The sequence below is a fragment of the Artemia sp. Qi Xiang Cuo genome, chromosome 18 (assembly GCF_049724085.1).
Source record: "Artemia sp. Qi Xiang Cuo chromosome 18, ASM4972408v1, whole genome shotgun sequence".
NCBI lineage: Eukaryota > Metazoa > Arthropoda > Branchiopoda > Anostraca > Artemiidae > Artemia > Artemia sp. Qi Xiang Cuo.
In genome coordinates, this window is record NC_142811.1 from 23,489,451 (window position 1) to 23,514,917 (window position 25,467).

General features: G+C 35.3%; 2 protein-coding genes across 2 annotated transcripts in view; one reads left to right on the forward strand and one right to left on the reverse strand.

The window, feature by feature from the left end:
• The window catches only part of LOC148941340 (uncharacterized), a 106,719-nt gene that overhangs the window by 35,641 nt on the left and 45,611 nt on the right, over positions 1-25,467 (reverse strand). Inside the window, exons 4-7 of the mRNA XM_089104670.1 lie at positions 23,646-23,998; positions 17,469-20,086; positions 16,362-16,489; positions 6,473-6,600 (exon numbers count right to left, since the gene is read on the reverse strand). Of these exons, the coding sequence (XP_088960796.1) occupies positions 6,473-6,600; positions 16,362-16,489; positions 17,469-20,086; positions 23,646-23,998 (3,227 nt within the window). The remainder of the gene's footprint in view (positions 1-6,472; positions 6,601-16,361; positions 16,490-17,468; positions 20,087-23,645; positions 23,999-25,467) is intronic.
• On the forward strand, positions 2,045-4,790 carry LOC148941341 (uncharacterized). The gene is made up of 2 exons (XM_089104311.1): positions 2,045-2,113; positions 4,102-4,790. Exons 1-2 carry the CDS (start codon positions 2,102-2,104, stop codon positions 4,705-4,707), a joined length of 618 nt encoding a protein of 205 aa, XP_088960437.1. The 5' UTR covers positions 2,045-2,101; the 3' UTR covers positions 4,708-4,790.

Sequence of the window (25,467 nt, forward strand, 5' to 3'; positions counted from 1 at the left end):
AGTCAAAATGATAGCTATATTATTCCACCAGTTTTTTTTTTAGGTGTATTATGGAAGGAGTTAAGTGTGGAGTGTTAAGCGAGAGTGGTAGCGTATATAATGTTGTAGTTGTGCTTTGTTCTTAAACTCCTGAGGTTTATGTTAAGTTTTTTTTTTGTGTCAATAATTGTTATTAGATAAACATGGGCGCTAAGAAAGGCGGATGAAGAATTGCCGGATGTTTTCCAGAGAAATTGCCTACGGGTTGTTCGGGGTACCTAACTTTATGGCAGTATTTCAAACAGTTGACTGCACGAAAAATGTTGTCAATTCCCCCTTTCTAGGACCATACTGAGGAAAATACTGACATGGCTTGGGTACGTTTTGTCGATGAAGAATGGTAGGTTGTCGATGACTGTCCTTTCTGGCCCACCGTCTAGGGCTAAACGGAAAGCAGGTCGTCCGCGGTTAGGGTGGTAGGATGTCATAAAGAAAGATTTAAAGGAAATAGGAACTTCCTGGGAGGGTGTAAAGAGGGAGACTGAATAGATTGGGATTGAGGAGGAGCGCGCGTAGCTATGTTGGCCTCAGGCGGCTTGGTGCTGCGGCGAGTTGTTAGTAGTAGTAGTGGTAAATAAATAAATAAAAAGTGGCTAAAGCAGGCCAATTAGCAAAATTTCAATATCGACGATTTCATTCGATCATGCAAACATGTTCATTCATTCTGGTATTTTGTTCTATATTTTGTCAATTAGATAGTGAAGTACCCAACATCAACAACAACAACAACAACAAAAAGAGCAAATCACCATAATAACCAAGACTACTGAAAATTTACAACAGACTGTTTAATTTACAACAGCATTCATTCCCGGGATTCCAGCAACTTTTGACTTATTAACATAATAAAAGAGAAAATTTCAAAAAAAAATATTCTGCTCTCAATAAACCGCAGATGACGCTTTGCATTTAGAAGTCTAAGAAGGTATTTGCCTTACTCCTGTTTTGATAATTTCTGGTCGTTTTAAGTTTGTCTGGATTATCTATTATAATTTCTGCTCGTTGGCGTTGATGGGATAAATTGGTATCGAAATGAAGAATGAAGAACTATGTTCTCTATTTTATTAATTAGATAATAAAACACTCTGTACGGGTTTAGTCACCGAGTAAATCCATTCATTCATATCTCTTAGTTTGATTATGCCTAATTGATAATTAGCTATAGTTCATTCAATATTAATAGTTAGTTAATTCTTCTTCAAGAATGAGGATAACCCTATATAGATTATCGTTAATTTTATGCATTTACAGACTTTTGTAATAAAAATAATTTCAGCGTTCCAATAGGAAATCGATCATTTTTGTCGGGAATTGACTCCTTTTATTGTTTAAACCTCAAACTTTTCTTTTTTTGTTTGAGAAGGCACTATACTATATTTTGTAAAATTTAACAACTAACGGAAGGAGAATACTATCCTTTTCTTTAGTTCTTGTAAAATACACTCTAAAGTTCATTATTACAAATATAAGGGTATATCAGTAGAGAAGAACGAAGAAATTTATTTCGACAAAGGGTGCAAGTTGGTCAAAACCCATGCAAAAAGGCGAATTAAACGAAGGATCGGAAAATCCTGGACATTTGACGATGGCACAGGCTCGACACAATTGCCATATCGCATACATCAATTAGTCTACTCCCTTTGAGTGTTTGGTTTAAGGCGAAAAACTATTGCCATACCTATGTAAAGAATATATATATATATATATATATATATATATATATATATAATTCGGGCTAAAATATATATCAAATAATATAGAATCCTGACAAAAAGTTTAATTTACGTAACGCATATCATTACTTAAATCACAGTCATTACGTAAATTTAATTAATCTGCATTTAAAAGAAAACAAACAATAGACGGCATGACTAATTCTTCCAACATTTGATTCCTTTAGTTCATTTCGGTTTACTAGACCATAAAACCTTACGAAATAGGAAGACAACTCCCATAAACGTCTGACCTTTACGGACAGAATTTTCGTATATAAGACTAGGGCTAGGTCTTGGACCATGTATCCATTTCTTACTAGTTGTTAACGGATAATAATATAGATAAGATGAAACTTATAGTAAGTACGATTTTCTAGAATTTTGAGACTTGAAGATTACTAAATTCTGTACAAATAGAAAAGATGGGGGTTTTGCTAAGTTGGAAAGTTGCTTGGCTGCGCAAATGAATGCGAAATGAATTTTGCGCAAATGGCTGCGAGAAGATCTGATGGAAATGGGATATAACTTTGCGAGAACAAACAAAAATACGAACTTTTTAATTTTAGGTTTTGATTTTTTTATTTTTTATTTTATTTATAACTTTGCGAGAATTCTCCACAAGATGTTATGTCACATGGATAGAACTCTCAGGAATGGATGTAAATACAAAGGGCCAGGAAAGCTATTTCGAAGCGCACATCCCCACAGTTTCCACTTGAATGTATGCCCACAAGTCAGTCTTAAAAATATCAATACAGCTTAAGACATTTTAAAATAGGTTAAGGTGATTAGAGTAATAACAAGATATCCTTCTCGCCTTGAATGCAGTTCATTTAAAGTCAAATGGTCACTAGGTTAGGTTAAATGAGGCCTTTTTTGATTAAGATAAGCGAATTTAGTATGAGATACTATAAATTTTTGAACTGATGTCACATCTATTTAATGTGGAAAAAAATTACCAGTTTCTTGTGAATAATTTTGGTGCCTTTAATATTATTTTGAAGTTGCGAATACGGTATAGGAGCCGCTCGGGATGGTTTATGCGCACTTGTACTCTCACCATCATCTTATCCGATTTTTTTTGGTGTTTTCCTCCTTTCTTATTGTTACTCCACCTTTATGGTCTTTTCTATATGTGTCGATTAATAACAAAAAACCAAATAACATAAATTTAAAATATAAAAATTTAGGTAGGAGGGATATCACAAGAGTTTTTTTTTTTAGAGAGAGTCAAACACAAAAAAATATATTTTCCAGGGGAACACTTCAATCTTTCCTTTAAGTCTTTAAGAGCAATCTTGAGGGCATGGAAGGACCCCAAATCTCCTACTGTGCGCAGGTATGACGCCAAGTCTAGTTTTCTCAGAGTTCATGTTGTCTGAATATCAATTCTTATCTTCGGCTTCACAAGAAGCTGAATTCTTATCTTCAGCTTCACAAAAAAATTAGTATTATAAACTAGTTTTATCCCCCCCCCCACCCGAAAAAAACACCAAACTTTTCTCCGATATATCGATAGGCCTACCTATTTCCATGCGAAACTATTCGTGAAAATAATTCTTACGAGGGTCTTATGAAAAGCGCAAGTGAACGTTTTACTTAAAAAATATAGTAATATTTGTAATACAGTATTTTCAAAGTTTGATATTTAAAAAATGTGGAAAAACAATTATTTTCTTTTCCCATTTCACAATTATTCCACAATTTTTTTCTTTTTGGGAACAGGGATTTCACTCCAATTGCACAGATATACCACCTACCTCCCTTCCGTATCTATAGATATGCTGCTAATAATGATATAGCTGGATATGCCCTCCCTTCCCACTGAAGCTCAAAACATAGTGGTCCTTTATCTCTTTTAGTTGCCCAAGTTTAACTTTTGAAGTTTTCAGAAACTTTTTTAGGTCTATTAGGACGGCTCCTACCGTCCTAACAATGTTTTTTTTTATTAATAATATTATTAGCAATTATATTTCCATGAGCTAACATAAACTATTGCAAACAATAGTTCCCAAAAAAAAAAAATATATATCCATGAATTTTTAGCAGTAATTATTTTTCAATCAATAATTATATATTAACGAGCTAAAAATTTTTTTAACGTTTGGAAGGATAGAAGCAGGCCATATAGCCTTCAAAAACCTCCCATGACCTCTACAGTCACGTGTGATGCAGATCTGCAGTATATCTATCAGATTCTCAGAAATGGCTAGCATGAGTAAACAGAAGCTTTAAATATATGGTAAAATTATCAGCAATTGAACCGTATATCGGATTTTTTTTTTCAAAAGCAATGAAATCTTCAATAATATTAAAGAACATACATCATATGTAAATTTCATTTCAGGTTATTGCTGCAATTGCATTCATAATTGCTACTACTAGAGCAGCCGACGTGGAAGAAGCCATTAAAGCAGAGTCTGAATCATCTGGTAGCAGCAAAGCAGAGCTTGAATCATCCGGAACTCATCTTTTAAGTCACGGCCGACAAAACTATGGCCAATTATTGAGTCAATCGCACGGTTTTGGGATTGGCCAGGGCGGATACGGAATTGGTCAACAATTTGGACATCAGAGCCATGGCCTTGGACTGAACCAGGGTTACGGTCTTCAACATCAGGGATATGGAATCAACAAAGGTTACGGACAACAGAGTTTTGGTCATGGAATAAGCCAAGGCTACAAACAGCAAAGCTACGGATATGGACACAGCCAAGGATTTGGCCAGCAAAGTTTTGGTCATGGGATTAGTCAAGGTTACGGCCAACAAAATCTAGGCTATGGACTTAACCAAGGGTTCGGTCAACAAAGTCTTGGGTATGGTCACGGGCAAGGATACGGGAGTATTGGGAACAGCATTGGTTCAAGTGCTTTATATGGTGCAGGACTCAACGGGATCGCCCACGGAGCCCATGGCCTGGGAGGGATAGGGTCAGTGAATAGGCTGGGTTAGAATCATGGCTGAAAAGAAACTAAAAAATGTCTTGATTTTGTATGTGTCATTTCCAAATAAAAGACCAATGACTATTCTACAAATGACTTTTTTTTCAGTAGCACAAATTAACAGCAAATTAGATGTTGACGATTGCTGCATGTTGAAAGCATGCGTTGCGTTTTTTTTTTTTTTTTTTTTTTTTTTGCAGGGACGTGTCGTTATGATTGGTTAGAGCAGTGGTTCTCAAACTTATTTAGACAATGTACGCATTTTTACGCACAAAATATTTTAGGCGCCCCTTCTCAGTTACCGGTACTAAGTAAACTATAGCTAAATTAAAATATCGACTGTCCTAAAGTTAAAGGACTGTTTAATTATTTTTTTGTTGGCCGGCCGCGTACCCCTAAAAATTGTTGCGTACCCACAAGGGGTAAGCGTACCACAGTTTGATTGAGTGCAAAACTGTGTTGCTAAATTAAAATAAGATTTCACTAATACCTAAATTTACCCAGCACTAATTTGAGCCAATCAGAAAAATCTATGAAAAATCTGATTTGAATCAAATTAGAGTTGGTTAGATCTCGGTATTAGTAAATTTCATTGTGAATGGGCCTTAAACCAAACATTCACATTAATGACACCAAATTGCAAGAGAAGGTTGAAATTCTATTATGTCTCGGGGGGGGGGGGGGGATTTCCCAGATTAAGGTTGTTACTGGGTTTGAACCCCCTCGAAATTTTTGTTCGACTCGTAAACAAGTAACAAAAATGCATATAAACAAATGATGCTTTTGGTAGTTTTTTTGTCTCCCTCCCCCCGAACACAAATCCTGGATGCACCCCTGGCTACGGTTATAGCCTTCACAGAAAAGGACTACTTCTAAAGACTGAAAAAAAAACACAACAACATTGAATTAGATTAGCGATTATTTATACCGGAAATGAGCCTTGAGATGTCAAACAATTTCAGTAAAAAAAAAAAAAAAAAAAAAAAAAAAAAAAAAAAAATGGCAATTATCGAAATTGAGTTTTAAACAATAATACAAATAACAGCTTTGATTGTTAAAACAATAATACAAATAGACAAAAAATAACAAAGAAAGAAAAAAGGCAAGGGCGGGGTAAATGTAAAAAAAGCTCGCTAGTTTTTATCAAATAGAGGCTGACAAATCTGAGCTTTATTTTCATGTATTCTTTAAATTTTGGTAGTAGAGAGAAGGCTGAACCCCGCGGATAAATTATAGTAGTGAGAAATCGATGCATGATCATACATGATAGACATTCAGACATTGATACATAGTTTAAGTAACATACTAATTGAATAATAAGACTAAATTAAGTATTCCATTTCAATAGTACATGCATATTCAGCCCTTCGGATGGGGATGGGGGACATAAAGAGGATTTTATCATAGAGATTAAGGGAAAAAAGAGATTAAAGAAACTTAATAGTACATCTTTAGCCCTTGATTGCCTGTCCTCGTGTGTTTAGGTATATTCAATTTCAAAAAATGAGGTAACAACAAAGACAGTATAATATCAAATAAGCGCAGCTGTGACCCCAGTATGCCTTTACCCATATGTGTGAAAGAGGCTTTAATAGTTTAGCACTGAGCTAAATCAAGTATTAAAACTAATAGTAAGGTCCTACGAGTACCCAAAGCTAAACAACAAAGGTTGTAACTCAGAACAGGTATTTTCATGAGAACTGTGCTGCTCAACTTTAATGGTAAACCCCTCAAACCTGGAGGCTTCATAGAAGAGTCAATAAAGGAGCATATACCTGCTTTTTCTTCTTTCCTTAGACGTTTTTTCTCTTTCTTGACGTTCATCTTTCTTGCTTTCTCTTTGTCTATCTTCTTAGTTGACCTTTCCTCTTCAGGTTTATATGGCTCTTTTGTTTCTCTCAACCTAAAACAACGTTTTAATCATCTAAACACAGTGAGAACAAGAATAGAACTGACGTATCAAATGAAAGAGGAGAGCTAAAAAATGAAAAGCGAGCACTATATGCTATAAAACTATTTATCACAAATGAGCTAGTGTTTACTACAAGGCCAAGAGTGTGTGCGCATGCGTTTTGGAAGTGACAACTCAATAAAAAAATATTTTCAGGAGCAATTGTAATGAAATATATTATAAGCGTATGATTTTTTTTTGATAAGACAGTAAAAAATAAATGATTTTACACAAAAATAATGATAAAATTCCGAATACTTCGGCTTCACATCCGGAAGACTTTCTCAAGAAAAAAAAAAATAGCCTAAACAAAACATATAAAGAAATACGTAACAAAACCCTATACAAAAAAAGGAAAACGAGAGGAAAACTCACATTTAAACAAAACCCAAAGCAGTCAAAAGCGTAAACAATAAAGCAACAAGGCAAGACGTCTGCCATACGTATGTTATTGTACGTTCGAATTATCTTCTGATATGCTGCTTTATTTTTTTGTACTTCAGCTGCTTTACCACATTGGATTTTGTTTAAATAATCCCATGTCTGAAGATACATTTTTTGTATACCCTCGGGCACGCCAATTGAGGGGGGGGGCGGGCCATGACTCTCCTAGGCTTTGAAAATTACCTTGTTATTTCTGTTTCCTAACTATTTTCTATTTTTAACTTGTGTGCTATATTAAACCAGTTAGGGTAACTGGCTGTTTTTATTTGTCACCCCTGTGCTTTGTTCTTTCACAGTTACTAAATAACATTGTTACTTTCGATGACTTTATTTTGAAACGTCCCATCGGTCCCACTCATATAGAGCCCTTTTCTTGAAACATCTAAAATAGTTCCTCGTCGCTGTTTTAATAAAATAGTTTTATTAACCTATTCTCGACCTGAAATGTAATTTCTGAATTGAGTTCAGTCAAAAACCAAGCGTCGGCGGGTCAATTTATCTTTAATGTTTAATCAAACCATAATATGAATAAAAAACGGCACAGGGGTCATCTACTTCCCATCACCTGGTATACAGCTCGGACCGTCACATGCACCGTTCAGTTCCGGCACGCTCGGCACAGTTCGAATTCAAGAGATATTTGCTAACATTATTGAATTGGGAAGAGTTTTGTTGTTGACAAAAATCGACATAAAACTGTGGAATTAGTTCCACCACGCTTGTAACGTTATGCCTGGTGAACACGATTACTCAGAGTGGGCAAACCCACAGAAGCAACAACCACTTTTTTTTTTTTGTATTTAGTTTTTTTTTTGTATTTTTTTTTTTATTTTTTTTTTTTTTTTTTGTTAAAAATGCGGAAGTAAACGAAGAAACTTTAGTGCAAGAAAATGGCAATAATGTCACGGAAGAAGGTTCTCAAAGCAATTTTATTTAATACAGGAGAAAGCCATAGGCTTGTGACAATAAATTAAATTATGCTACAACCCTCAAAAGAAGTAGAAAAGAAGGCATGGTACACTCTACCTGAAATTTAATTGTAGAAGAAAGTTTGATCTGTATCAAAGGAAACACAAAGTGGCCCCCTGGCCCCTCCAAGACCATCTTCCATCACCAAATTAATCGCATAAAAGTAGGCAGGTAATTTTTCATTTGTGCAAATTTCAAAGAGAGTACCCTAGGCTAATGAGACAGGGAACCGATGATTTTTAGATGCGTATTGACTTTCTTTTACCTCTAATAAGTTTGAAACTTATGCGAAAAATTAATTTGTGCTAAGAGAACAGAGTAGATGGATTTCCAGTCGTCTGCCACTTCTGAGGGACCTATCTTTTGCGCCAAGAGCCAAAATCTACTTGAAGTTTGGTAGGAGGATACTTTCAACCGAAGGACGTGATTGAAGGAACTTATAGACTGTTGAACTTTACAGCCCAGTACTACTACTACTACTAACAACTCAATGCAGCACCAAGCCACCTGAGGTTAATACAGCTATACACGCTCCTCCTCCACCCCAATCTATTCAAAGCCTCTGTACATTCTCCCAAGAAGTTAACATTTCCCTTAAATCTTTCTTACGACATCCTCCCATCCCATTCTGCGACGACCCGCTTTTCGTTCGGCCCTAGACGATTAGCTGACAAGGACAATCTTTAGCAATCTGTCATCCTTCTTCTACAGAATGTATCCAAGCCTTTCTCTCGTTATAGCTCTAGAAAGCAAAATTGAACCATAATTTTTGTAGTTTAGTATTTGAGATACGGTCAGTCAGTCGGGTACCTAAAACAATCCGTAGGCAATTTCTCTGGGAAACATCTAGCAACTCTTCTTTCGTTTTTCGGAGCGTCCATGCTTTAGAACCATACTTGAACATTGTCCTCACTGTAACTTCCAATATTCTTATCATAGTTTGCAGACTTACATTCCTATCCTTTCTAACAGTTATCAACTGTGAAAAAACACCCTGGATCTTTACTAATAATACTACCGAGGTAAGTGAAGCCGTCCGCTTGATCGATCTTCTTGTTACCCATCATCACCTCTCCGCCTTCACTTATTCCTAGCCACTGTATATATAATTAGGCAGTAAGTTTACCGCAGATGATTTCTGGCTCTTCATTCTCGGTGCGAACAAAAAGCTCCTCCCACTTATTCATGCATGAGCGGGTTAGTGTGTATGCGTCAATCAATGAGAAATGGTTCGAAATTGTATTATTCGTAATTGCAGAAGCAGAAAAAAACTTGGTGAGCCAGTCAAGTGGTTTGCAACTGTCCCATCTCAAAGGTATGTCTTAATTTATATACAAATTATGACTTAATCTATTATTTATATACAGTGGACTTAACTGATTGGCCTATGTAGGATTTCTAAAAAAGGGGGCGGGGGGTTGATAAAATTTGTGATAATAAGGAATTTTTTTCTTCTAATAACTGGTGGAATAGATGTGATGGTTTCAGGGGCGGATCCAGGATTTTTTTTAGGGGGGGGGGAGCAAAAGCGGTGGATGCGATAAACTGACGTGAGGAGCAAGATTAATTAATGCAAACGTGCGTTAATTAGGTAAATGAACCTACGGTGGACTACGTGAGGGGGGGGGGGCACCCCCTCGCCCCCCTCTGGATGGTTTGTAATTTTTTTTTCACGTCGTGATATTTATTTTCTCAGATTGTAGTTCCTGTGAAACTTGAAAAAGGCTAATTACCTGTTTTGGCGGAGAGCCGAGATAAGACTAGTTTCGTTTTCAATAAATGTTTTCGTATGAAATAGACAGACCTTTCCTGAACTTTAAACAATAAACACCTATGCTTGAAAATCTTTGCACTTTGTGGATTTAGATAGCGATAAGGGTTCCTGATTGAGACCAATTCTAGGACTTGGGTTCTAATTATTAGTTGCTGTGGTAAAAGTTGCCACAATAGCCCTATCCAAGAAAATACCAAACGTCTGTTAAGAAGTGTTTTTCGTAAAATTTTTAGGGAGTTTTCAGAAAATTGAAGGACATCACACATTTTAGTGGTAGATCAAAAATTTTAATTCTTTAATAATAATTTCTGGTCGTTTTGAGTTTGAGTTATTGTAGGCTTCTATTTCTACTGATCTTAAGTTTAATATGGCCTTTACTTTTCTTTAAAAAAATTTCTTTTTCGTGAAGTTTTCGTAGTATGTATATATATATATATATATATATATATGCGGGATTTGTCCATTATAAAGCATCTTGATCCTCAAAATATGATGAAAATGGGGGCTAAATTCCGTCTTTCTTACCGCATAAAGTCAGCAGATATTCTTAGGGGATTAAAGAATGATTTAAATCTATTTATTGATAAATGGTGCAAGAAGGAGAAAATAACTAAAGACAGATTTCAGAATTGGATAAATTTGATTTTGACTAGTGTACGAAATAGCATGTTTAGAATTAATCCAACAGATTCTGGGAAAAATTCAATATTTTATAATTCCAATATAAAACAAGCAATTGCTAATATAAAGAATGAATTTATAATTGTACCAGTTGATAAAGCTAGCAATACTTTTGCCATAATTTGTCAGAAACTCTGTTGTGATATTTTATCAAAAGAGTTACAAACAACAAATACATACGAAAAGGCTCATATAGAGGAGAATAGTTTAATTGAAAATATAGAAGAAAGAATTTATAAAAAATTCAATATTAAAATAAATGATAATGATAAAAAGTTTCCTTTCTTATACTGGACGATAAAATTTCATAAATATCCACCAAAATCACGTTTTATTGCTGGGGCAGCAAGGTGTCCAACCAGAATTGCGGCTACTGACCTATCTTTAATTTTAGGAGAAATTAGAAATAAATTTAAAGCAAAATGCTCCGGAATTAAAAAATTTTTTAACTTTAACCCATATTGGAGTGTTAATAACTCGTTACAAGTGATAGATTCTTTGGCTAGTGTTTCAGCTAAAAGAGTCGATTCATTTGATTTTACTACTCTGTATACAAATTTGTCACTTAATTTAGTATTCGAAAAATCGAAAATGGTCATAAAGAAATCTTTTCTTTTTTCTAATATCGGATTTTTGAAAATTGATACTTTTAATAAAAAAGCCCGATGGACGAATTTTTTTTAGAAGTACTATTAATTCAAGATGTTATAGCTTGGATATGGTATGTTATTTATTGGAATTTGTTCTATTTAATACTTTTATAAGATTTAATGGGAATTTATATAAACAAACTGTTGGCATTCCTATGGGTGGGAATGCGAGTCCATTCATAGCGGACCTGTTTTTAAGTCAATTAGAATACGAATTTATGATAAATAAAATTAGCCCAAGCAATGTAAAATATAACCTTTCAAATAATAAAAGATATCTGGACGATCTCTTAGTAATAAATTGTGCAGAGTTTATGGAGATTTCAAAAAATATTTATCCACTAGAGTTAATTCTGTAGGACAGGACACTCTGATCATTTTTTATGTTGAAACATTAATATTGCAGATAGGCCTAATAATAAAATAGCTTTTAAAATATATAATACAACGGATGATTTGAATTTTGAAGTAATTAATTTTCCATTCCTTGAAAGTAATATACATTCAAATATTACTTATTCAGCTTATTATTCCCAAGTATTTAGGTATGCAAAAATATGCAGTAATTACACAGATTTTGAAAATAGATGTAAAAAGCTGAGCGAAAAACTGATCTTAAGAGGTTTTTCTGCCAAAAAAATTAGTTGGCAATTCAAAAAATTTAGTTTTATGTACCATGAACTTTTAGGTAAATATACAAAAAACTATAAAGAAATACTGAATGAAATTTTAATATAATTTCTCTTTCGCTTTTCTTTTTTTGATTTTTGAATTTGTAGACTGTTTTAAACAAGCTTGAGGATCTTTAAATCTGTAATTGGTTCCGGATACCAATAAAAGACACATCTGGACCAGTCTTCATTTGTTCCGGAATGGTCTTAGCTCAGTGACCTCTGGGATTTTATTAAGGAAACAATGAAACACTTTTTGTCTGTAATTTTTAATAGCTTTACTAGTAAACATGCATTTCACAAGTTTACCTGACATAGGAATACCATATAGATCTTATGGTAGAGAATCCACTGTGCCAGGTGAAGAAAGTGAAGCCTCTAAACCCGTTAAAGGGACTGGTATTTCTTCTAATGAGCCCTAAGGTGAGGTTTTACTACGAAATATTTCGCTAGATTTAAGGTGCTTTTGCTTGTAAATTTACAACGACTTACATTTATTGATGACGACTTTGCATGAATTTGGACATTTCTATTTGGTTGATGGTTCGGTTATACTGTTTGGTCCTAGGTAGTTGGATAAATGAATAAGGTCAAAACCTCGTTCAAGTGCACATTTGTCTCAATTGCTGGATTAGGACGACAGTTTTTTTTTTTTTTTTTTTTTTTTTTTTTTTTTTTTTCAAGTAATTACCTCTTAAACATAATATATATATATATATATATATATATATTAAACATATATATATATATATATATATATATATATATATATATATATATATATATATATCGGCGCGTACAAACAGCTCCTCTCATTTGATCTGCCATTAGCAGTCCAATTACCCTGGAACACGTATTTTGGCAGAAACTTTTTCAAAATGCCTTTAAAACCAACTCGAGACTTCGAAACCTACTTGTAACTCCTATAAACATCTGAACTAATTTTATATATATATATTTATATATACCGGCGCGTAAGAACAGCTCCTCTTATTTGATCTACCATCAACGGTCTAATTACCCTGGAACACGTATTTTGGCAGAAACTTTCTCAAAATGCCTTTGAAACCAACTTCAGACTTCGAAACCTACTTTTAATTCCTAAAAACATCTAATAGTAACATTGCACTACTAATTACCAATTTTCATATATGTATTGTAATAAATTAATTTAAAATTAGTTTCTTCAAAATTTAGTGTTCCAACGTTGAAGCTAAGTTTCGCGTTCAAGAGAAATCTGACTTGTCTACCCGTGAAAAGATCGAATGTCGCTTATGTTTATACATTCTCTGGAGCACTCGCACTTCGGTCCAGGTTTTTATAATGGGTGAGATAGGGAAAGATCATACTGCTAATTATATATACAGTGTTCCTAGCCTTAGCTTAGTGACTTTGTCTTCTTGACAGTAATTTTAGAACCCGTTCTTGCACCCTGAACTCGCAAAACCTCAAAAGTTCATGCATTTTGCCAACATTTTCATCTAGGATGCTTAAATCATCAGTATAATATAAGTCTTGGAGAGTTTAACTTCCCCATTTGATTCCGTGTCCTCCCATTGCCTTTGCTGTGCTCCTTAGGATAAATCCCATCAAAATGATCCATATAAATGGGGATAGGACGCATCCCTGCTTAACGTCTGATTTTATACGAAGTCAGCTACTAACCTCATTTCCTACCTTAACCAGAGCAATGTAATTTTCGTATATAGCACTAATCACTTTAATGTATTTATCTGGTATGCAATACAAGGATGGGACCTTTGCTAAAACTCTTGTATCAGATGAATCAAACGCTTGCACATAATCTATAAAACTAAAGACTAAAGGCGTTTGATAACTCCGGCACTTCTCAATAGCTAACCTAAGAGTGAAAATTTGGTCGAAGCATCCTCCACCCTTCCAAAAATATCAATGTTCTTATTTTAAAACTTAATCTACAGCATCTCTAAGTCTAAAAAGCATCATCATACTAAATAATTTGCTTCCTACAGAAACTAGGCTAATACCTTTACAATTACCACATACAATTTTTAATATAGGGGCCTTATAATTTTTAATCCTTTTAGTACTGTCACTAATTCTCCCTCACAAAATAAATCTTCCTTCGTAGCCTATACAAAGTGCCGCAAACTTCTTTATCCTTTTCTATTTCTTTCCCTGCAACTCTATCACGGTTTAGCACATTCACAAAATATTTCGCCCATCTCTCTTTAACTTATTCCTTCTCACTCATTGTGGCCCCGTTCGTACCTTTAGCTGGGAAAAGTCCAGATTGGCTATTTTCTCTTAATTTATAACCATCCAAGTAAAATATTTTACTATTAAGCCGTCTGGTTGCGTCTTCCAGATCTTTGGCAATTTTATCCATGGCCTCCATTTCATGTCATCTATCACTCAAATAATTCTTGCACAGGCCCCTCCTCCTCTCAATTAAACATAAAACATCTTCACTAATATTCCAAGCTGCGTTCCTAACTTTCTTCCCTAAGAAATCATCAGCGACTTTGCAAATTATTTTCCTAAAATGATTTAACTCACCTTCTATATTCTCAAACTTTAAACTCCCAAGTTTAGTGTTCAACTGTTCTTGGAAAGTTTCTCTCAAATTCTCATCCTGGAGTCTACCAACGTGGATGTTCAGTTGGGTCTATTAGTTCCTATGTTTCCTATTATTCTGCTAGTAAGCTGAGAAATGATAACGAAAGGAAGAACTTAAGCAAACGCATATCGAATTCATGGCTTGACACAGCATCCAGGAATCAAAATCTCCACATTCTAAAATCAGTGCTCGAAGCAAGAGAAGTCAAGTCATTTCCATTCGTCTGAAAGACTTTCTATCAAATTCAACAACTGGTAAACGGAATATTAATCAGCCAGTTCAACCAGAATCCGGTAAACTTCAGTACTTCGAGACAATATACCGCTTCATGAGAGAGATGGACCAACGTTTCATATTAAATATGCCTCTGCTCGACGCTTTATCTGCCTTCAATTCCTCAAGTTCCGACTTTTCAAACTTTCGAAATTCGAAACGGTTGTGTGTCATTATCAAGGGATTCACGGTGTTGATGACTATTCCACAGAATCCCAGCTTTTTCTTGGAAAGTTAAATCAGTAAAAGTGGCATTTCAAAATTGATCTTCATCGAGCTATCCAAATTTTATCTGACCTCCCAATCGCCTCTTCTGCAGTGCTAAAACTGATCAAGCTAGTTGCTACTTTTCCTGTGACCACTGCCAGCAATGAACTGTTCTTCTTAGTATTAGGACGCATGAAAGGTTATTTGCGACCGACTATGGAAAATGACAGACTCTATGATCTCACGATCATGGCCGTCAAATGAGAGGAGGTAAAACTGGATTTAGATAGATTAGTCGACTATTTCTCTAAGCAATGAAGTAATCACTACCCCCCGTGTTAGGTATATTTGCTCATTATCTTTTTCTTGTGTCTCTATTAAAAAAATTCTTACCTCTTCCCCCCTCCTTACATTTTCATGAATTGGCGTCGCCGTATAGCGTTTAGTTGAGTTTTTCTTTAAATGTTTTGTGTAGACTAGTTTTTTCTCGTTGAGAAAACTTCCAGAGATGAAGCCGAAATATTTGGAAGTTGTGTAATTAATTTTTAATTAAAAGATTTATTTTTATTTTTCACTGTCTGATTAAAAATTTCACCCGTTTTTAACACATTTTCATTACAATCGTAAAGTCTAAGCAAGTGTAGTATTGACTAAGAAATTATTTATCCGTTTAGGAGGGTATAAGACTTGTTTTAAATAATGGTTGTTCATCATCTGGGGAAATAATACATACATTTAACATTCACAACAAAGGTCCCAGCTGATGATCTGGTCACAAGGGCCCATTACCTTGACATTTCAAAACTGCTTACATCAATCAAACAATTTTAGTTTAAGAGAAAACTGACGGATTCTGCCTTGCCGTCCTAAATTTAAACACGAGAAACTTGAACACAATTCCTCTTAAAGTTAGATTCTACAAACCATGAACCGTCGCTACCCGGTGCTTCGTCCTAGACGAATCCTTACCAATCAGGTGGTACTGAGCTTCAACAAAGATCCTACAATTATGGTTATTGGTCCTGATTCCCATCCCCTCTATTGAGATAGGTTCTCCATAGAATTAGCAAAGACAACAATGACATGCATCTCGAAATCATTTCAGACGTCTGAAGTAAAGCCAGATACTTAGTCAAAGGTTCAAACCTGGAAGAACTTTCCAGGATCCATCACATTCATATGTCTGTCTTGCTTTAAATAGTTGGAAAAAAAAAAACTGCCTCGTTTTGTCTGTATCTGAATTATTTGCAGGCTAGGACTTAGAAGATTCGTACGGCAGTATTTATAGGTCTTTTTGGCCTGCAAATCTGTATAAATGTATGCAGAAACTGCATAAAAGACCTGTATCCCTTCCAAAAGGCAAGGGGAGGGGGGGGGGACACCCCGCTCTCCCACTTTCATAGGTAGGTGAACAGAGGAGAGTTCTATAAATAAAAATAGCATACCGCAAGATAGCAATGCGAGAGCTTTGACGCAATGGGACAGATCGCCGCCTATTTGAAGTTTCCTCATTTTCATCATTGTTCACCAATGCACTTTCTTCTGCTTCACTATCAGATGAAACAGGTTTTTTCTGAAACAAGAAAGAAGTTCGAGGAAATTTGTCAATTTATAGTAACATATTAAGAATACATACCGAGTCCATTCATCCATAAGCAATAAAGCGCCATTCTCATGCGTACCTAGTTAGTAAAGTGAAGTTAGTAGAAGCAATTAAGAGCAAGCAGCAAATGAGAGCGAAAATAAAAATGAAAACATGACATTATGTCTATCTAACCACGACACAGACAGGGTTAAAGTGAATCACGAAAAAAAGCTAAAATTGCAGAGTTTTAATGGGGTCCTTGACTCATCCCCTATGGTAGATCCCGTTTACAAAATGCAAAAAAAAAAAAAAAATGCCACAAATCACACATAGGAAGGTTGCCATCCGTGCTTCAATCGTACTCTCACCCAAAAAGTGAGCATGAACTTTAAAAAGTATTAAACCCCCTCTATCTGCTTCAAGATCTACCAATGTCACAAATAAATTCCTGAAATATATGATAAGAGTGGAGATAAACCTATTTCATGATCATTGTTTGTTGGTAATTTGGCCCTATTAGGCAAAAATTGGGCCATAAAATAATGGAAAACAGCACTGGTCATGTCAGTATCTCTTTTGTCTTCATGCATAATGGGCACTTAAACACGAAATTTGTCGTTTTCTCTAACCATTGGTTCAACTACCCCCCCCCCCCCCTTTCTTTATTTTTGGCATATTTCATAAAATTCGATAAATTCTTGGCTATATTAGAGTATAAACCTAATGGCGCGCATAGCCGTATTCACTGTGAATAACTAATTACCAGCACAAATTACCAAAAGAGGACATTGCTTTGGCTAGATCTCTCTTCTTTTATTTAACAGAGCACAAGAGCTCAAGATTTCCACCCAAATGAGCCTTCTTAAAGTTGTCCAAATACCAGTTCAAAATCAGCATCCCTTAAAAAAAATACATAACCATGTTTCATAACAACAATAAAAATTGAGTTGCTGGATTTATTCCTTACCTTTTTCTTTCCTTTATTGCTTTTAGGGAGTGCAACTTTCATCTTTACTTGAGGAGTTGCAGGAGCAGTTGGGGCACTCACATGGCCAGATTTTGTTGGAGCATTCACGTAGACAGATTTTGCTGGAGCATTCAAACGGGCAGATTTTGCAGCAGCTTCAGCTACTTGTTTAGCAAAGGCGTCTTGAAAATTAGAGGTAACTTTAAAATCTTCATTTTGCATGCTTCTCTTAGGTCTATTCAATTGCAGATTCATTAGAGAAGCAGACGATTTCTTGTCCTTTTCATTCACAGCCAATTTTTCAGTTGGATTGTCTTTGCCTAATTTTCCTATATTTGAAATGAGAGGACCTGACCTTTTAGGCAAATAGATTTTCAAAGTATTATTTGCAATATTTGGTGTATCAATAATAGAAAGTTCTTCATCAGAATCAACACTTTCTTTTTCCGTATTAATTTTAGCAATGTTTGATTGATTGATAACTGATTTTGGCTTGCTTGTATTTTTAGGAAGGTAAACAGGCAAAATAGTACAGCCTTTGGGTAAAATGGGGGTAACATCTTTGGGGTTCTTCTTAACTTTTTGAGGAGATATGTCTAATGGATCATTCACGTTAATAATGGATGTTTTTACGTCTCCAATAATGGATAAACCACCACCTGGGATCTTTCTAATCTTAATTACGGGTGGGAGAGGGATTGGGGTATTGCCATTTGAAGGCTTTGAAGATACACTAGCTCGAGTGAGCCTCTTGTTAGATTCTTCCGGAAGATCTGTTGGTTTCTTCTTTGGCAAAATAGATTTTTCAACACATTCCTTGGGATTTGAGACAGCAAGCAGATCAGATCGGATTTTTAAAAATGGCTTTTTAGATTCCTTTTTAGATTGAGATTCATCTGACGATGAAATTGTAGAGTCACTTTTTTGAGAACCTGAGTTTACATCATCATTCTTAGCTGCCATGAGTACAGTACCTGATTTCTGATTTACTAAATTATTGTGAAGTAATTTATCACTTTCTATTAGGGAAGATACTGGCTCATTTGTTAAACTAATTGATTTATTACATTCTGTAGCATCAAGTTTCGTCCTTTGTATGTCAGGTTCAATAACTGATACCTTATCATTCAAACCACCATCTTTGCCTTTTTCATATTTCATTTTTCCAACACAAGGCTTTAATTCTTGACCTTTTATTTCACATAAAATTTCTTCTGTGCCTGATGTTGCACAAGTTTTAGAAGAATTGGATCTTATAAGTAATTCTTCATTATCACTGTTCCCTGAATTTTTGGAATCCAAATCCTTTGTTTTGACAGAAATTTCATCCACAGTATTTTCGGCATCTTTAGAACTTGCACTCTCATCTATAGAAACTCTTTCATTGTCACTTCCTTCTGTTACAGTTGCCGCGTGCCTTTCAGCACTTTTAAAAATTTTTGCTTGGCGTATACTTCCAAGTGAATCATTATTTTTATTTTGTATATTTATAAGAGACACTGTGCCGCCATTGTTGGCGTCAGTTTCACATATTGAACTTTGAACTCTGATTTTTTCATTACACTTTCTGTTCAAATTTGAATCAATTTTTTCCATATCTATGTGCTCACTACACATATTTTCATTACTCGTAGGCATTTTATCAGGTGTTTCACTAAGTTCTGAAATCCTTTTGTCTCCACTTACTTTATTTTTATTTGCTACCTTTGGGGAGCTTTCATCTAAAGCGCATTCTGTCTGTGTTTCCGACTCAATATCTGGTTTATCATTTGAATCACTGGATTTTTTCTTAGGTTTACATACAAGATGAGTTTCAGTTGTTTCAGTCTCAGACAAACATATGTTTCCTCCTGTTTCAGCATTATTCCCCGGAATTGTTTTAGTAGGTGTGTAACTATGTATATTACTAAGACCAACACCAAGGTTAGGATCCTCTCTTTCATTATGCGCGCTTTCAAGTGATTCGCTGCTTTCTAATTGTTTTTTACCAAGACTAGTATGGTCTGTAGGACTGGTAGTAGGCTTTAGTATGCTTTTATAATTGTTAGATGCAGTTTTAAATTCTTGACTTGTTATGCTGCTTGATACAGGAGATTCATAATTATCATTTTGTGATGAAGAAATCCGTGTATCCGAGTAATCAGTATCTTCTTCTTTGTCACTCTTTAATAATTCAACACTAGGGTCATTGTCTACATTTGAAACAAAAATAATACTACTAGATTCAACAACTGTGTTTTCTTTCCTATTACTTTGGTCATTAGATATACTTTTAGACTCACTGGCTCTTGAAATTTTACATTCACTATAAAAAATAATTGCATCTTTTTCTGAAGAGGCATCATCCTTAGAACTCTCAGCATTTAACACACTAGAGTTGGGCACTTTCACTTTCTCCTTTAGCTCTTGAGAAGGTTCTCCCATGTTCGCGGAGGCTTTCCCTTCTGACGAAGTTTCAGCCTCTGGGGATGGAACTATAGAGAAAGCACGCTGAGACTCAATGTGACCTTGCACAGTGGCAGAATCTGACTGATCTACATTTTGTTTATCATCAGTGCGTTGCACAGAAGCAGGAACGCTTTGACCCAACGGCATATCTTCCATAGAGACAGCAGATACTAAAAAAAAAAAAACATTATCAACACGTAAATTAGGTATGACCAAGAGACGATTAATGCCTAGTAAACATTATATTCAAAGAAATTTTAAATATTTTATTCAATAATTACCCCACCCCTCTCTGTATGTGATAGTACAACTTTATATTTCGTTGAATATTGCTCAGTTGGGTTTCATGTTATACTGAAAACAAACAAGTAACCCATTTCATTATACACAAAGTTTCACCAATTTTTGCCAGAAACATGTTAGTAGACTCATTTCTTAAGGCACTAAAATATTAATATGTAAATTATCCAGTAGGACAATTAGCTACGTTGGCCTGTTTGTCTGTAACCTGGTATAATTAGGCCATAACAGTAGACCCAATTGTTCTCATTGATACTGCTGATTCAAGTGTATTTAAACTCGATGAGGTATCATTTCATATGTCATTACATGCTTTTTTTTCATGAAATTTTATCCTTGGCAACTAAACCAGACAACTTAAAATCTAACAAAACACACTTTCATAATCAAACAATTTCAATACCAGTACACTAATTATAATCAAACTTGATATACTTGGTGATTTTTGATTCACTGATGAAATGACCGTTTTGGCAAACGCAGATTTCGAAAATCAAAACAATTTGTGCCATAAAAGCTTCGTTCACAATTTGGCACAGCACTGAGAAAGTTTTATTGACCTTTGGCATTAAGGACAAAAAATAACTATTAGGCTACTCCATTCTTTAAAAGGATATGCATCTTTGCAATTTATAATAAATTCGTGTTTTGTCCTGTAGTGGCGCTGTGCGACTGATCTCTGCTTGGTAATACGGGACCAAGAGTGGAAAGTCAGCTGCAGTTACCCTCTGCAGGACCTAGAATTTAATCCCAGTGGTGAAATTATATGAAAGCGTCTCCAAACAAGAAGAAGAAGGTCATTTCCAGACCTAAACATACTTTTCTTTATGCCTTGTCCCACATGTTTTACTGCTAGTTATCGATAACTGTGATTACATTTTTCAGAGATTATTTGATACAACTACTACCCGCCAAAACAAACTAAGCCCAGAGGAATTATCCATTAATCGGAATCCCGTTCGTGCTATGTCCTTTACTATGCTATAATTTCCTCGAGGGACGCCAACCGTCTAGGGCTAAACAAAAGCAGGCCATCCGCGGCTGGTGTGGGAGAATGTTGTGAAGAAGGACTTAAGGGAAATGAAAACTTCCTGGGAGGGTGTAAAGAGGGAGGCTTTAAATAGATTCTTCTAAAGGTACATTAGGCAAAAAAGGTACACGAAACCTTTTTCAATATTAAAAAAAAAAAAAAAACACCCAAGCCAAGAAACAGAATGAGTAAGCGTTGGCTAATACTCTGATTATAGGAATATTTTTATCTTGTATGATTTATGTTTTATGAATCAATTAGTAGCCTACTTAAAAATAAAAACAACGATTTTATCTTTAGCAGTTATAAAATACTGTAAAGCCGCAGAGGACCATATCTAGGATTCATCATAAGACCCTTGGGTACTTTTCAACCATTTTCTAGAAGAAAAAAAGTAACACTGGCCATAATCTAAAGCCTCGAAGCGGTTGAGCTCATCTGTTATTTTGTCTATAAGAGAGAAAGAACATTTCAAGGAAGTAAGAATGACAAAATATAAATTATAACTGCTTTCTGAAGACAATATCCACAGCTTCGATTTTTAATCAAAAACGAACATCTTATTTTGACGAATATGCAAAAAGAAACTGATCCCAAAGGCAAAGATAAGGACAAAGAACCTCCCATGAGGAAATCAAAGCAGCTTCAACCTACTAAGCCCCTTGTTTTTTCCGGAAGGAAAACCATTCAGTTTCCTCTGTCTCAAGTTCTGAAACTTGCATGAGTATACAGAGCAAGGAAAAATTAGGCAGTATATTGCAGTTACCCCCCTTTTTCCAGTAAGGATTTACAAAAAATTAAAGAAGGTCTGATGCAAGAACATTTAAATCTTTAAAGGCTCGGTTTTTTTCAAATAGAAAAAAAGGATGTAAAATGAATTTTATTAAACAACAAATAAAATCACCAACCGCTTTGACAAATCCGCTTTGACAAAAAAAGAAAACAGAAAAGAAAGGGTGAATACAGTCTAAACAAGAGGTTCTCAACCAAGGGTGCGCGCTCCCCACGAGCAAAGACTTCTAGTGTACCATAACCAAAAATGGAATATGGACCAAAAGATTGGTTCAATATAAAAATGGAATAATGGAAAAAAGGACCCAAGAGCAGGTCATTGTTGTGCAAAGCCGCGTGTGGCAAACATAGAAACACAAAGTCGTGTAAGTTTTTTGGCAGTATTTACTTAGGAGGTTTAAAGTCAACACTCCATAAGGGAAAAGACCTAACAAGGAAGGTTTTAATATTCAACAGTGTACACAAACGGCTTTATCTACTGCAATTTTTACATAAATATTTAAATATTAGTCGTTAGAGCTGTGAAAAAACCTACCTTTGATGAAACCCGAACGCACGGCCTCTATTTAATAATCTACAATGGCGTGTCCTTTCAGAAACCATACGACAGCCATACTCAAAACCAAACCAACAGGTTTCTTGAAACACTCTTCATTTTATGCAAATATTTTGAAGAGGCCACAAACTTACTATGGGCTTGTCATTTGTGCTTCCCAGTGCAGCATGGTTAGTTCTTAATATATTTCAAGTTTACCTTTATTGCTCCACATTCCCAAGTATTAAATCTTCTTTGTGATTCCATGAGGGGAGAGGGATAGATATGTTTCTAGCACTCAAAAGAGGACCAAGGTTGCGTTATGAAATTGAAAGGGAGAAGATGTATATGGAATTTGGGAGCTTCTAGTCTAAGGGGACTAGGAGCTCCACTTCAGGGGAGGAATCAGATTTTGTTCCAAGATGAAATTTATAAAACATTTTAAGAATGAGTCTTTTTAGGCCAAAACGCCTCAACTTCTCTGCGTTTTGCGTTATGGCAAGGTTTTCCCAGCAATTTTTTGTAACATTTTTAGAACAAGCGCTTCAGTCCCATCCCTCAGTGCTCCAGCGTGTAAGCGTAAATTATAACACACCTGCACAACAGAACGAGAAAAGGAGACTTCTATCCCTAAGAATGATCGAGTAAACCACTAAAATACATCCCTTCTCAAAATATTTTGGCTTTAAAATTTACCTTTTCCTATATTTGGCCTATATCCCACGCACGGCATAAATACAGATACAGGAATCGGGGGCAACGCCATCTACCCCCTAAAATCTGAGATTGTTCAATGTTTTTTTCTATAATTTTTACATAGTCACTTGGTTTTGGCGTTTGAAAAATCCGAACCCGAAATAAATTCTCAGATGCGTCACTCCCCCTCCCCCTTCCTCCCTGCAAAGAAATTTTGACGTCCCAAACAAGTCACAAAATGATGTATCTGTGGTTTCAAGGAATCTTTATTCAACATTTTGATCAGCGTTTAAATTGTATTGCTTAACTAACTCAAAAATTGATCGTGGTTATCCCAAGAACACGTTATAACTAAATAAAGTAAGATGAGTTTTACCTTCTTTTTTTTTATCAGATTCATCTTCTCCCTGATTTCCGCTTTCTGGCTCAGATCCTCTCCCCGGACCGCTCACAAGCACAGCAGGCTCTCTAACCTCTTCCCCAATAATATCATTGTCAATCCCATTTGAGTTACTGTCTCCTTCCTCCTTGTTATTGACTTCTGGAGAGATCCCTTCTGCATCATCGATATTTCCTTCATCTTTCCTCTGATCGCTCTCTATTTTATTCTTAAATTGGGTGTCATCAATCGTATCCTCAGGCGAAACGGACTCCGAAGTGTTTTCTTTAGCAATGGTTTCCGTCTCTGATACAAGATTCTCAATTACTCTTGAAACTGATTCACGGTCCCTAAAACATTATATATAAACTACAGAACATAGATTAAAGGGGCAATTAAGCAAATGTGTTCATAAGCTACAAGCAAGCCTTTGAAGAGAAGAGGGCAAAGTGGGGAAAATCCCCGTATCCCCATAGTAGTGAGGGTAGCTGCAGGATGTGTGAGTGTGTATAATACAAATCTTTGAAATTTAAAGGCAGATAAATATTGAATTAGTACGTCAAATTTGCTATTAAAATTTCATACTTTCATTTTGGGAAGTTATAACGGAACCCAAAAAACACCCGCAAGGGTATTTTACCGTCTCTATCTAAATATTAATTTTAAAAACTTTAATCTATATAAATAATTCAAAATTTTATAAGCGATTCTACATAAATATATAAAGTTATCCCTGTAGAAAAAAATGCAAGCCTGATCATGAGTGTTGCAACCCCTTGACGCCTAAAAATAGTTACATATACAAAGTATTGGGAATGTTCTGTATATCCAGGCCAAAAATCCTATCTGAAAGTGCTAAATTTGTTATGTGAGAGAAGTCAATTCGTCTCTTTAGAAGAAAAAATGGTGCATTATCGATGATTCAAATGGCTTTCCTTTAACGGCAGATGGTGCATTATTACTTTGTTGAGGAAACAATCGTCACCTTGAGGCGCTAAAGGATAGAAAGTAATGCCAGGTCTCCAATTTTAGTTTTTTTTTTCTGGTGACTCGCCTATACCCTTTATTTATATTTGATTAACCCTCCAACGTTGTGTTTACTCCCAAACACCTCGCTCTTCCTACGTTCATCTCGCTCTCATTACGTACTTGCTCTTACTTCCTTCTACTAATTTAAACACTCCAACGTTGTGTTTACTTAGTTCATTTCGCTCCATTCACAACTCCAACGTTGTGTTTACTTAGTTCATTTCGCTCTCATTACGTACTTGCTCTTACTTCCTTCTACTAATTTCACTTTACTAACTAGACAGGCATGAGAATGGCGCTAATTAATTAATTAACTCATTACTCGAAATTGAAAAATTCACTTTAACTTTTGAAAATTTGGACAACTTATAGTAGGGTATCCGTTGATTCGAACGGATTTCCTTTAACGACAAATAGTGCATTATTGCCTTGCTGGGGCCAAAATCACCTCTATGCGGCACGAAAGGATGGAAAATAACGCTTAAAAGTTAGAAAATAGCAATAGAACACAGAATTTCCATTCAACTGAGTTCTCTCCCATTATTCTAAAACTTGTTTCTTACTGATGATACCTAAAAAGTGCGACTGAGACATTCTTCATCAAGAAAAATTAAAAATTTCGTATATCTTTAGTCGCAATGCCAAAACCAAAGGTCAGTCCCAAAAATCGTAAAACTTGGGACAAAAGTGTGAAATTTGAGATCATAAGGTACCTTACGTTAATTGTTTTTTGCTCACTCCAAACTACACCTTGCCCACGTTGTTTCATTTTATTTTATGACAAAGCTCA